The sequence below is a fragment of the Pipistrellus kuhlii genome, unplaced genomic scaffold (genome assembly GCF_014108245.1).
Source record: "Pipistrellus kuhlii isolate mPipKuh1 unplaced genomic scaffold, mPipKuh1.p scaffold_m20_p_45, whole genome shotgun sequence".
NCBI classification, from domain to species: Eukaryota; Metazoa; Chordata; class Mammalia; order Chiroptera; family Vespertilionidae; genus Pipistrellus; species Pipistrellus kuhlii.
This window is the reverse complement of record NW_023425546.1, coordinates 149,481-163,042: the sequence shown is the minus strand read 5'-3', so window position 1 is coordinate 163,042 and position 13,562 is coordinate 149,481. Positions and strand designations below refer to the sequence as shown.

At 46.2% G+C, this 13,562-nt stretch overlaps 1 protein-coding gene across 5 annotated transcripts in view; it reads right to left on the bottom strand.

Annotated features, from left to right (window-relative positions):
- The window catches only part of SPECC1 (sperm antigen with calponin homology and coiled-coil domains 1), a 165,360-nt gene that overhangs the window by 76,466 nt on the left and 75,332 nt on the right, over positions 1–13,562 (bottom strand). For 4 of the 5 annotated variants that reach the window (XM_036412564.2, XM_045572347.1, XM_036412567.2 and 1 more), the window contains one exon: positions 10,813–12,392. The exons of the other annotated variant lie outside the window; for it this stretch is intronic. In XM_036412564.2, the coding sequence (XP_036268457.1) occupies positions 10,813–12,392 (1,580 nt within the window). The remainder of the gene's footprint in view (positions 1–10,812; positions 12,393–13,562) is intronic. 5 annotated transcript variants of the gene reach the window in all.

Here is a 13,562-nt window from a genome sequence, read left to right as displayed (position 1 = left end):
TCACACAGATGATGTTATATTATACTATGCTTTTGCAGTGTGCTGCATTATATTATACTAGAGGCCCGGTGCATGAAAATTCATTCACTGGAGGGGGTCCCTCAGCCTGGCCTCACAGTCCAGGAGCCCTCAGGGGTGGGAGGCAACCCAGCGATCAGGGGATGGCAATGCCCCATCACACCTCTGCTGCTGCCATTGCCGGCAGCGCAAGCCTCAGCCAGCTCTGGTATCTACACCTCAGGCAGCCCTGAGTGGCTGCGCAGCTGTCATCCAAGGTTTGCCTGCACCTTGGACGGGCCCTGGGAGGCTGGGGGGACTGGGGGACTCTGGAGGCAGGCGCGTGAGGTGGGCCCGGCCTTGCTGCGTGCCTGCCGGCCCAGCGGGGCTGAGGGGACTGGGTCCTGCCCATCTGTGAGGGCATGGCAGTCAATTAGCATATTCTCTCCTTATTGGCTGTGTGTGCCACCATCTTTGCGATGGTGTAAGGGTCAATTAGCATATTCCCTCTTTATTAGATAGAATGGATTGTGTTTTGCCATGTATCATACTATGCTTATTATGCTTTTATAAGTTGTTTTTGAGATATATTCATACTGATATACATTGCTGCACAGCATCCCACAGTATGAATATTCTAATTATTTTATTACTAGTGGCCCAGTGCACAAAATTTGTGCAAGGGTGGGTGTCCCTCAGCCCGTCTGCACACTCTCCAATCTGGGACCCCTCAGGGGATGTCCAACTGCCAGTTTAGGCATGATCCCCGCCCCGCCCACCGCAGCGGGAGAGGTGTGGGCGCGAGAAGCGGTGGTGGCGGGAGGGAAGCCCGCCGGAAGCCTTGCAGGAATCTTCTGCAACAGGCCCCTAGTAGAATAACGAATGTAAATTGTAGTAAAAAAAAAGAGCAAGAGTTTGGGGTCAGACCTAACAACTTCTAAGCTTTGTCAGTTAATTAGTCTAATAACTTATTCTCAGCCTGAATTTTCTGAACTAAAATTAAGATGATAGTATCTATACCATAAAATTATGATGAAATTAAATAATCCAAAGGTTATAAGAGTGTTTAGCATATAAGCACTAAAATATTAGCTGTTATTAGTAAAATGCTAGACGCCCAGCGCACGAAACTCATACACTCGGGAGAAGGGGCGGTTCCCCGCAGCCCAGCCTCTGCTCTCTTACAGTCCGGAAGCCCTTGGGGTTTAGGTCTGCTCCCCCTAAGGAAGCTGGCAATTGGACATCCTTAGTGCTGCCACAGGGGCAGGAGAGACTCCCACCAACACTGCTGCACTCGCCAGCCATGAGCCTGGCTCAGGGCTTCTGGCTAGTAGCGCTCCCCATGTCAGAGTGCACTGACCATGAGAGGGCAGCTCCTCGTTGAGCATCTGACCCCTGGTGGTCAGCATGCATCATAGCAACCAGCCATTCTGCAGTTAGGTCGATTTGCATATTAGCCTTTTATTATATAGGATGATGATAAACATCATTTTAAAAATATATGAATATATTTAAAGCAGCCTCTCTCCTAATTCTGTTGCAAGTTTCTGACATTGACTCACTTACTCATTCAACAAGTATTTATTAAATACCTTATATATGGAAGAAGTCACAATGTTAAAATTATAATATGAAAGTAAATAATCTTGGAATGATTGCTTGAGTAACTTTACTATGAGTAAGAATGTGTGTTATTTTTCTTGTGTTTGTTTTTACATCTAAGTTAACTACTCCAAAACTCCTGCTCAATCCTGGCATTGTTCTGAAGAAATATTGCTGATGGAGAGCCCTGTTTCATTCTGGCATGACCTATTTGTTTTGCAGTGCTGCTACGCCAGTGCAAGGAGGGTCTGCTAGTTTAGTGTACACTTAAAAAAAAAAAGAAAATATATATATATATATATATATTTGATTTTTTACAGAGAGGAAGAGAGAGGGATAGAGAGTTAGAAACATCGATGAGAGAGAAGCATCGACTAGCTGCCTCCTGCACACCTCCCACTGGGGATGTACACACAACCAATGTACATGCCCTTGACCGGAATCGAACCTGGGACCCTTCAGTCCACAGACCGACGCTCTATCCACTGAGACAAACCAGTTTTGGCCTAGTGTACACTTTTGTTATGGAAAAAGAAAAATGGCTATGGACATCTCCAGGAGGGCAGAAGACTGTGCCATACTTTGGGAACTCTCTAGGAGACCCTCAGTACTCACCCAGGAGGGATGAATGCTAGGCTTCAGAGACAAGTCCCACAAGTTAAAGAGAATGGTATTCAGGTCTGACTTCATGAAAGGTATTAACCTGTATACAGAGAAAACTAGGCCCTCAGAAGGAAAGGGGGTCAGCCAGGGAAACCCAAAGAGGAGAGGTGACATTGGGTCCACGTGAGGAAGCAGCTCCTCCCTCTTATGAGCTATATGGAAGCCCAGGGAGCTGGCGCACAGACTGTGATTCTGGTCCTACTGGCAAGCCCATCCCTACTCAAACATCGGATCTCGCACCGTCAAACCCTCAGGCTGAGCTCCCATCCCTCTTCACATGGGTTCAAGAGCAGAGCCCTACCAGAGAGGTGAAACAACAGTCATGCCAACATGTGACTGCCATGTATTCTGGGCCACATGCTGTCACAGCTGACCTAATAAAGGAGTAACGGGCTTTCTGGTTGTATAGTTGATTCTCCTTAAGCTTTAGCTCCTGCTGCAGAGCAGACTTCAGGCTGAGGGCTGGGGCATTTCCTGGGGCAACTGCCCACCTCGAAGGCTTCCCGGTGAGGAGCTGCAGGCCTTCCCTAAGCTGCCTCAACGTGCCTCTCTTGACTTGCGTGGGAGCAGGAAAACAGGCTCTGTTTACATGTTTCTTACATGCTTCCTTTTCAGCATGAAGTCATAGGCTGTCTCACCAGGAGCTGACATATCACTGCCAGCCAAATGTCCTGGAGAATGGGGGAAAATGTCTCACCTGAAGATAATTGAAATGTTCAGATTTTCAGTTTAACCAACTCAATCTTACCCAACTTTTCCAATAGTATCCAGCCCATGATTTACAGGGAAGTGATCCTTAGGTTCCCCTAAACTATACCAAAGAGCTTCACCAACACTCTGGACTCCTCTGAGGGGACGGGGATGGGGCTTCACACGAGTGATTTGAGCTGATGCAGACATGATGGCTGTTCAGGCCAGGAGACAATGACCCCTAAGAGCCGGAGGCCTCTCAAAAGCAGTGACATGACAGCCGAGACCTAAAGCTTAAGATAGGGTCAGGCAAGTGAAGAATGGGGAAGGGGGTCAGGGAAGCAAAAAGAGAAGCAAAAACATTTTTGGCAGAGAGAGCCTCTGCTTCTTTCGTCTGACGCGAGTTAGGACAAGAACTGGCATGGCTGGGCCTAGGCGGGAGGACGGTGGTGGGGCCAAGGCTGGAGGTGTAAGCAGAAGGCACCACAGGGCTTCGCGCAGTGGGAAGAGTGCTCGGCGAAGGGGAACTGCTGCAGGCGTTACACAGGAGATCTCTGTGAGCATTTGGTGGAGAATGAACAAGGGTGGGGAAAGTGAACTTGTGGAGGGAGTTCTGTCAGAGGCTGTGCAAATGGCGCTCTTTCCTACCCAAAAACCATTCTCCCTTTTTCCTACAGAGAATCCCAATTCTGCTCAAGAGTCAGGATGTGATCGTATGATTTCAAGGAGGGTGGATGGAGGAAGGTGAGTGACTGAGTTCTGACCACATATAAAGGGAGTTGCTGAGGGGGCTCCTGAGGGAAAATGTTCTCCTGATGAAACTGAGGTGCCTGAGCACCTGCCAAGCCTCCTGCCTGCCAGGACTGTGAGGACGAGATGGGGGAGATGCTGTGCTCCCTGTTCCCTTGTCAGGAAGGCGGAGAGAACCGCAGAGCTGCCAGCCCAGAGTCCTCCCATCATGCAGCCCCTGACCACAGCTACCAACTCCCTGCCTCCTGGACTTCTGATTCTGGGAGCAGAATGAACGCCCGTTTGCTTAGGCAGCTGACACTAGGAGGTTTTGTGTCTCACAGTCCAAAACCTCTCCCGGGCATCCTCCTCAGAGGCCACCTGTATGTAAGCCAGGCTCTCAGATCTCAGTCCTCTAGGAAGTCCTGTTCTGCAGTCATGCCTAACAGAATCATCTGCTTGCCACACCTTTCTCAAATTTTGGTTTTGTCAGTGGTTACTCCAATTTGGCCCAATGAGAATAGAAATGTGGAACATTTTACCTACTGACACATAAATTAAAATTCTCCCATTATGAAAAGAGAGAGAGTATTTATAAAATATGCAATATGTATTTCCTTTTCCTACTAGAGGCCCCGTACATGAATTTGTGAATGGGTGGGGTCTGATCGGGCCTGGGCAAGCAGAGGGAAGGGGATGCAGGAGGTTGGCCAGCTGGCCCTATCCAATTGGGATGGGGGAGCTGATCGTGGGGAGACTAGCCAGAGGCTGCGGGTGACTGGTTGGCCGGCCTTGCCCCCTGATAAAACTCCTAGTCAAACTCCCAGTAGACAGGACAATCTGCATATTAGCCTTTTATTATATAGGATATCCATTCATTCACCTAATGACTTCCTTTTCCAAATTCTTACCATCTTTTCATCTGTAAAATTACCATTAAACCACATCCCCAAGAATAAGAAAAAACTCTTTCCTTCATGAAGCAACTACCTGCCTGGGAAATCCTCATGATTCTTTAAACATTTTATGCTGAGATTCAGACACAATTAAAGATGCATGTAGTAAACTTAAACTGTTATAACTTACTAGAGGCCCGGTGCACAAAATTTGTGCATGGGGGGTGAGGGGGTGTGTCCCTCAGCCCAGACTGCACCCTCTCCAATCTGGGACCCCTGAGGGATGTCCAACTGGTAGGATTAGGCCTAAACGGGAAGTCAGACATCCCGCTCACTATCCAGGACTGCTGGCTCCCAATTAGGCCTGTCTGCCTGATTGCCCCTAATGGCTTCTAACTGCCAGCCTGATCACCCCCTAACACTTCCCTGTCAGCCTGATTGACATCTATCTGCTCCCCTGCCGATCTGATTGCCCCTAACTGCCCTCCTCTGTTGGTCTGGTCCCTCCCAACTGCCTTCCCCTGCTAGCCTGATTGCCCACAATTGCCCTCCCCTGCTGGCCATCTTATGGCAGCCATCTTGTGTCCACATGGGGGCGACCATCTTTGACCACATGGTGGCTATCTTGTGTGTTGGAGTGATGGTCACTTTGCATATTACCTCTTTATTAGATACGATAGTATGGACCTAGCAGTTGTTGCAATTAGTTAGTGATCATTTCACCTCTAGTGTTCCCTGACCACTCGCAGCGAGTGTGTAACCTCCTTGCTCCTCTGGAAGAGACACGAGTTTCTATAGAAAGAACTGAATTTGTAAGGCTATATCACCGATAAGCTTTCAAACTCAGGGGGCAGAGGGATGAAAATCAGTATTTTCTTTTAAAACTTCTAGGTTTCAAGTCTTATAAAATTTCTCTAACTTGAAATCAAGATCACAAATGACTGAAAACTTGAAAGCTAAAAAATGTAACCCTAACTGCATTAGAGTCTGGAAAAACAATGACCCTAGGCCCCTCCATGCTGCTGGCTGGCGGGGAGGTTCAGACCCCAGGCTTCTGTGGAATTAGCCCTCCTCACAGGTGTACAAAGGCATGTGGGTATCAGAAAAGCGGAAAAGGATGGTGATAATAGCAACGAGAGGGGGGAAAACGTCTACAAAACATCCATACAATTCTCTTAAATATTTTATGAATTTTGTATGAGGATTCATATAAATTTCAGATCCAGCTGGACTGGGGGAGAAAAAAAAAAGAACCCATTTTAAGGCTTTTCAGAGGCTCTCTGAACAATAGCTGAGTCACTGAACTGGAAACATACACAGATTTATTTTATCTATTAGGTTAGGGGCGGCCTGGCATTGCCTCTCCTCCTCTTTGGAAACAGGTTACTTTGTTCCTTCCTCATAGTATTCACCTTCTGTGAAAATCACAGTGGATAAACGCAGAGCTCCAGAGTAATAGCTGCTCATCACCCAGCAGTCTGCTTTGGTGTCTAATAGGACAGTCACTTTGAGTCTAGCTGAAAGTTCTTTGCAAAAAATCAAGTGAAGCTATTGAGAACTGAAGAATCAGAATGGAACCCAGCTGTGCAACGATGCTTGAGCACTAGACTACATTAGAAAAGCTGTTATTATAGCCCTGGCCGTGTGGGTCAGTTGGTTGCAGCATCGTCCCCTACACCAAAAGGTGGAAGGTTCAATTCCTGCTCAGGGCACATACCTAGGTTGTGGGTTCAATCCCTGTTTGGGGGCATGAATGGGAGGCAACTGATTGATGTTTCTCTCTCTCTCTCTCTCTCTCTCTCTCTCTCTCTCTCTCTCTCTCTCTCGTCTTTCCCTTTCTCTTGCTCTAAAAATCAATTAAAAAGCATATCCTCAGGTGAGGATTAAAAAAAGAAAATCTGTTATCATTCACACCTCCTTAACAAATTAAAGAAAAAACATTTTATTACATAAAAACTGTAAGATCATAGCAGATATCCAAGACCTACAGCATAAATCTTACAAATGCATACGATTTACAGTAGATGTAGAAAAATTCAATATCCGTTCTTTTAAAAAAGTAAAACCCTTCTTAGCCAAACACTTGCATAACTCAATAAAAGGTATACTGCAAATGCCCCGACAGACATCCTTAATAACAAAACGTTAAAAGCGCTCCCTTTAAATAAGGAGCAAGGCCAGCATCCTTCCACTGCCACCTGTCATCAACGCTGGACAACAGCAAGAGGCCTGCCCAGGCCTCACACTTCACTGCCAGCCACGATGAAAGGACACAGGCTCCTCCTCCCCGACCAGCACCGGCCGTTTGTGCTACAAGTGCCCCTCTTTGCTGTGGGCATGAGTCCCTCTGCCTTATCATTTGAACTGTGGTTGCTGGTGGACTACATAGGCTGGTGATATGCCCAGGAGGCCTGGGTTTTACTGTCCGATGGTAACAGAAAAGGGCAGCAAGATTAGTACAAGTTATAGCTTCACTGCAACTCCAGAGCAGGTCCCTGTACACAGGACCGCAGAGGAGCACACACACAAAGGAAACTCCATGTGACACCAGATTTCACATCTTTTATCTTATACTCTTCACTCAAAATACTAGCTAGAACCTTTTCCCTCCTTTTCTCTTAAATTTGATCATTTTAATCAGCAACCAATAGATAAAAATATGGAATATATGAGTAATATAATTAACAACTTGATTTAAAACAAGTTGTACCTTGCACAGAGAATGCAAATGCTTTTCCTTTTTCTCCAAATTAGATTTATTTATCCCCAAAATTCTAGATTTTATTGTCTTCCCTAAGCCAAAGCTATAATAAAAGGCAAATTCATACCTCTAAATGCTTTCATTATCAACCAAGCAAGGACAAACTTAAATTAACAAAGATTTTTATTAGGAAGAAACCAAGGAAGTGTACAAAAAGCAGGATGAAAGGACAATAAAGATAAATCAGAAACAAATTAATCAGAAACAGATGAACAGTGGAACTGATAAGTTACTCTGACTGGGTTTTGTATTCATAAAACATCGAGTGACATACTCCCTTCCCTGAATAGGAAGATAAAAATTTTTAAGTATGTCAATACCAGTTTGTATGCATGGCCAAACGTACATAAACTGGGGAAACGTCTCAAGACATATTAGTACAGCAAAATGTTAGCAATATTTTATCAAGCAGTTAGATTAAAGGTAATATTTTCTTTATACTTTTCCATATTTTAAAGCCTTCTGTAATGAATATGCAGTTTATGACCAGAAAAAAATAAGCTATTGTTTTAAGATGCCAAATTAATTTTCATTGACATATTTAATGTAATAACAATATAAATAGCAAAGAAATAGATGAAGGACCGATGGAGAATTTAAAAAAGGTCTCCTAGGAGATTAAACATTTTGTAATGGGATAAGGGAAGGGGACTATTCCACCACAGATGTCACAACTTAGTGGAAAGCTACAATTACCAACCACAGTCTGAATGGGCACTTGGCTAGCGCCTTCAATGAAACTGCTTCCATGCTTCAATAAAATGCTGTGAATTTAGGACATAGACAAGGATAAAGCTCCCAACACTATCCACTACTTAGCTCATTACACAGCCCAATGACGAAATCAGGTTTTTCCTTAAAAATAGTCACAACCCTGAAGTAGGTGAGAAGGTGTTTTCAACTGCATTCACCGAGGAACACCTAAATCACAGACCCAGAGCTCAGAGAAAATGGGACACAGGAAGCTACCTGCCCATAACTGTCCAGCACTCCTCTGTGAGTGGGCAGAATCCTACCTAATAAAAAGTAATATGCAAATTGACTATACCTCCACTACACCCACAAGCCAATCAGGAGCGAATATGCAAATAAACTCAATCAAGATGGATGTGGCCACAGAGAGCAGGAGGGAGGCTTGGGTTTCCCCAGCAATGAAGGAAGCCAAGCTTTCTGCCTGCCCTTGCCGGCCTAGACTTCCACTCAAGGCTACAAAGTTTCAGTGATAGAAGATAAATAAATCCCAACAAAAAAGGCAGCAGCCACAGAGTTGGAGAGAGCAGGAGGCTAGGGTTTCCCTGGGTGGTGGAGGAAGCCAAGCTTCTGTAGCCCTGGCGGGCCTAGGCCTCCACTCCAGGCTACAAAGTTTCAATTGTACAAGATAAAAAAAATCCCAGATACCAGGGCCTCCACTTGGGTTGCTGAGGGGCATGGCGGCCTGCAAACCATCACAGGCTCCTCACCCAGGCCACCCAATGCCCTAAGGAAACCCCCACCCATGTACCAAGCCTCTATCCTATCTAATAAAAGAGTAATGCAGATTGACCATAATTCCAACACACAAGATGGCTGCCCCCATGTGGTCAAAGATCCTGCCCCCCATGTGGACACAAGATGGCCACCGCATGATGGCCAGCAGAGGAGGGCAATTGGGAGGGACCAGGTCAGCAGGGAGAGCTGTTGGGAGGAACTAGGCCTGCAAGGGAGGGCAGCTGGGGGTGATCAAACCTGCAGGGGAGGGCAGTTAGAGGTGACCAGGCTTGTAGAGGAGGGAAGTTGGGGGTGACTGGGCCTGCAGGGAAGGGCAGTTGAGGGGGGGGGGGAGAAGAACCCAGGCCTGCAGGGGATAGCAGTTGGGGGAGACCAGGCCTGCAGGGGAAGGGAGTTAGGGGTGACCAGGCCTACAGGGGAGGGCAGTTAGGGGCAATCAGGCTGGCAGGGGAGCAGTTAGGCATCAATCAGCTTGGCAGGGGAGTGGTTAGGGAGTGATCAGGCTGGCTGGCAGAAGCACTTAGGGACAACAGGAAGACAGGTAGGCGAGCAGTTGGGAGCCAGCAGTCTTGGATTGTGAGAGGGATATCCAACTGCCCATTTAGGCCTTATCTCACCAGGATGGGGCCTAATTGGGCAGTCGGACATCCCTCGAGGGGTCCCAGATTGGAGAGGGCAAAGGCTGGGCTGAGGGACACCCTCCCCCATGCACAAATTTTGTGCACCTGGCCTCTAGTATTTTATAACCACTATCAATCTTTATCATATAACACAGTTCCAAACTAATTAAAGGATTATTTTTTTAATGAAAGAAGTGATGATTCAATTTGTGATCTTGTGTTGAGGAAGATATTTCCAAGCAAAAAAGGTGAGGAAAAGAGGAAATGGAAACCAGATCCAAATGACCCACCAACTTGATGTCAACTGTTGGCAAGGTGCAGGGGGGACAGACTGGGGTCATGTGTCTGCAGGGCAATCTTGCTAAATGCATTGGAAGGTTTTAAAATGGTCATACTCTAAAACAAGAAGTCACTGTCCAGAAATTTTTTCTAAGGAAATAATGAGAGATATAAAATATGCATTTACAGTATCAAAAGACTGGACAAGAACACAAACATTCAACAGGCAACTAGTAAAGTATATGCAAAATATTTACAGAATAGAATACTATCTGGTCTTTAAAATAATGTACCAAAGAATGATAATGACAATATGCTCAGAAAATGTTACATTTTTAAAAATTAACAATGTATACAGGGTGATTCTTCAAAAAAATGTTTAACTTGTGGGAAAAACATAACATATATCAAGAAAATACCAAAATACTGGTTATATTATTACTTGGTGGGGAAATTTGGGGTGACTTTAATTTTCTGTTACTAGCATCCCAACCATGCTGACAGACATGGATAATTCTCGCTAATTTTTTGTTGTTTTTGTTTTTATTGATTTTTAGAGAGAGGAAAAGAGTGGGATAGAGACATGGAAACACTGAGGAGGAGAGAGAATCATTGATCAGCTGCCTCCTGCATATCGCTAACTGGGGATTGAGCCTGCAACACAGGCATGTGCCCTGACTGGGAACTGAACCAGTGGCCTCTTGGTTCATGGGTTAATGCTCAACCACTGAACCACACTGGCCAGACACTCTCACTCATTCAGCTCACTGTCACTTCTTTCAAAAAGTCCTCCTGCACTGCCCTCCTTTACCCTACATATTCTAGGCGCTCCTCCTTGGCACCAGACTCTGGGCTGTCCTTCATCCCTGCATCACACTGGCTGATTAGATTCACTATGTCCCCACCACATTTGGAACTGCCTATAGTCAGAAACTGGGGGTATTTCATTTTTGTATCTCCAATCTGTCTGGAATCTAACAGAATGAACATGACTAAGCAAAAGATTCTCTGTACTCTCTGAATTTAAAGACCAAGGAGGAAGTGTTAACAAGGAGGAGCAAATACTGATAAAGAGGTGTCTCCTTACCTTGGCTAGTAGACTTGAAACATGTTTAAGGTCACCATGTGCCTTTAGTAATTCTTGTTTGAGCTCAGTGCAAGACAGTTCCAGCTGATCTTTCTCAGCTCGAGCTGCTTTCAGCATTTCTTGAATTTCACAGCCCTCTGCCGTCTGCCCCACAGAACTGGCCTCCATAGCTTTTTGCTTCTCATTCTCCAAGTGAGCCTTCAGAGACCCGTTTTCCAGCTTCAGCCCTTCCAGGGTCACTGTGCACTCTTCCAGAGTCTGGGCCATCACGCTGCTGTTCTGCTGTTCCCGTTCCAGAAACCCATTCAGTCTTTCGTTTTCTTCCTTCAGGTGTTTGATCATCTCTAACGCCCCTTGATTTTCCTCCTCAGCCTTCCTCAAGCTGCAGGTCAGCTGCTGCTGAATGTTGAGAAGTTTCTCCCTTTCGAAGCGGCCCTGCTCCAGGATCTCTGTGCACTTCTGCTCTAGCTCCAGGACTTTTCCTTCCTGAGTGCTGGGCTCCTCCTTCTTGACTCGCTCTTGTAAGAGATTTATCAGCTTCTCATTCTCATGACTTAGCTGCTCTGCCCTCTCTCGATGCTGATGAAAGGAAGTTTCCAAAATCGTCTTCTCGTCCACCAGCTTCTCATTTTCCGCTGTCAATTCCTGCACCATTTGTTGCTGGTCTGACAATTCCTGTAGAGTAGCCTGCAGTTCTTCTGCTGTGCTGTGATGATTTTCCTCCATCTTTTGTATCTTCTCCGTGAGGGAGGCCAGGGACAGCTGGCTCGCGTTGTTGGGGGAACTCCCGGTGGTGGAGCACCGGGAGCTCTTAAAGGCGCTGCCCGTGGAAGACAGGGGCCGAGAGGGGGTGTCCGCCGTGATGTGCTCAAAGTCGGAGGCATCCGGCGACAAAGAAGCTTTGGTGACATCGCTACTTGAAGAGCCCGACGTCCGTAACACACTTTGGGGGGCGTGTTTTTTACACTCATCTACCTCACCTGACAGCGGGTTCCCAGGAGGGCTCCCCAAGCTTGACTCCTGGGTGATGGATGTTGGACAGCTGCTGTCACCGGTGTGGCTGGAAGCCCCTTCTGAGCTGGGTGAATGCTCAAAATAGCTCAGTTTCTCCTTCAAGGCCCGGTTTTCCTCCTCTAGATCGGCAAGCTCTTTCTGAAAATTCTTGTTCTTCTCCTCAAGAGCTTGTATCAAAGGCTCAGAGTCACCTGGTGAGACTGATGCTCCGTCCACCTTTGGGTCCAGAGCGTCGCTCCCTCCAGTGTTCGGAGTCCTTTTCTCCCTGCATTTCCTCAGTTCACTCCGAAGCCTGCTGATTTCACCGTCTTTGGCTTTGGCCTCTGCCAAAAGCTCCCGAACGTGGGCCTCGAGCACAGCCTTTTCTCCACCTTCGTTCTCCGGCTTGGGCCTTGCGGACGTGGGCCTCTGGTGCTTGGTAGGGGTGGGTGCACTGGAAGAAGTTGGACTAGACACCGATTTCTTTGGGTTGGAGGGACCACGTGGCACAGTTCTCTCTCTTGAGATAGTTGCTGAAAGTTCTCGAGGAGCTGGAATGCCTGTGCGTTTGGTTGTTGTCACAGACCCTAGAGACAAAAATAGAAATCAATGAAGCGAAGCGAGCCCTTTATAAAAGAAGCCCAAGCAGAAGCTGTCGCCCTTCATCCACTTCCTCCTCCTCTAGATAACCGCCCAGTCTGACTGGGGTTTCCGTAACGCCTCCCAGAGCCCCCTCTTGAGGGGAAGCTGACTCCCAGCCTGGGTGACTCAGAACATCCCATCCCCAGCCATGGTTGGTGGCTCAAGGCTGGGGCACACCCCGCAACTAAGGAAAGGTTTTCTGGGTGAGCTTCTGAAAGATGGCTGGACGTGCGGGAGACATCAGCTAAGCCTGGGACTGGCTGGAACCATCCTGACATCATGAGAGGAGGGTGAGAAGCACAGAGTAGAAAAGACAACAGAACTCGTGGCAGCATTATGGGTGTGGTAACTCAATCAACCCTCAGGCGTGGCCGATGGCTGGCCTTCCGATTACACAACCAACAAATACCTTCATGGAAGTCACCTTGCATGGGGCTTTCTGTAACATGCAACTTAATACATGTGAACTGATAACCTTGGCAAATGAGTAACAGTCTTTTGACAAAATAAACTTTCATATGAATTTTTCAATAAGTACTTAAAAATTAATCACTAATATATTTATACTGAGCAAACTAAGAAATCAAAAGACATAAATAATCCAATGGAAGACTGATCTGATCCGGTGACCTATTGCTTTTAATGTAAATGGTGTGCTCCTTTGTAACAATGGATAACAAGAACACATGGGATAGCGGCATATTATATATCTCTAAGGTATAGCTTAAATGTTAAAGGGATTTATATAATATGGAAATTATATGGAATTTAGAACTTATAATGGTAAATGTATGAAATTATCTTTCATTTTCATTTATACTTCTACACTATAATCATTTTAAAATTTTCATCCATACTACATTTAAGCTTTCATTTATGCTATTATTAAAGACAATGTTGAAAAAAAAATGTACGAGTGACATCACTCTCATATGATCTGGAAATGAAAACCCACCTTAAAGGTTAAAATGTAAATGAACCTGTTTTACAAACTCAAAGACCAACTGATGCTAAGGCTGCTTGCTGTGACTTATGCAGGCGTGCTCCTAGGGCTGGCGGTCGCCAGCCTCTCGGCCTCTACAGTGGAGCAGAGGCTGGGGCAAGGGGATGCCGCT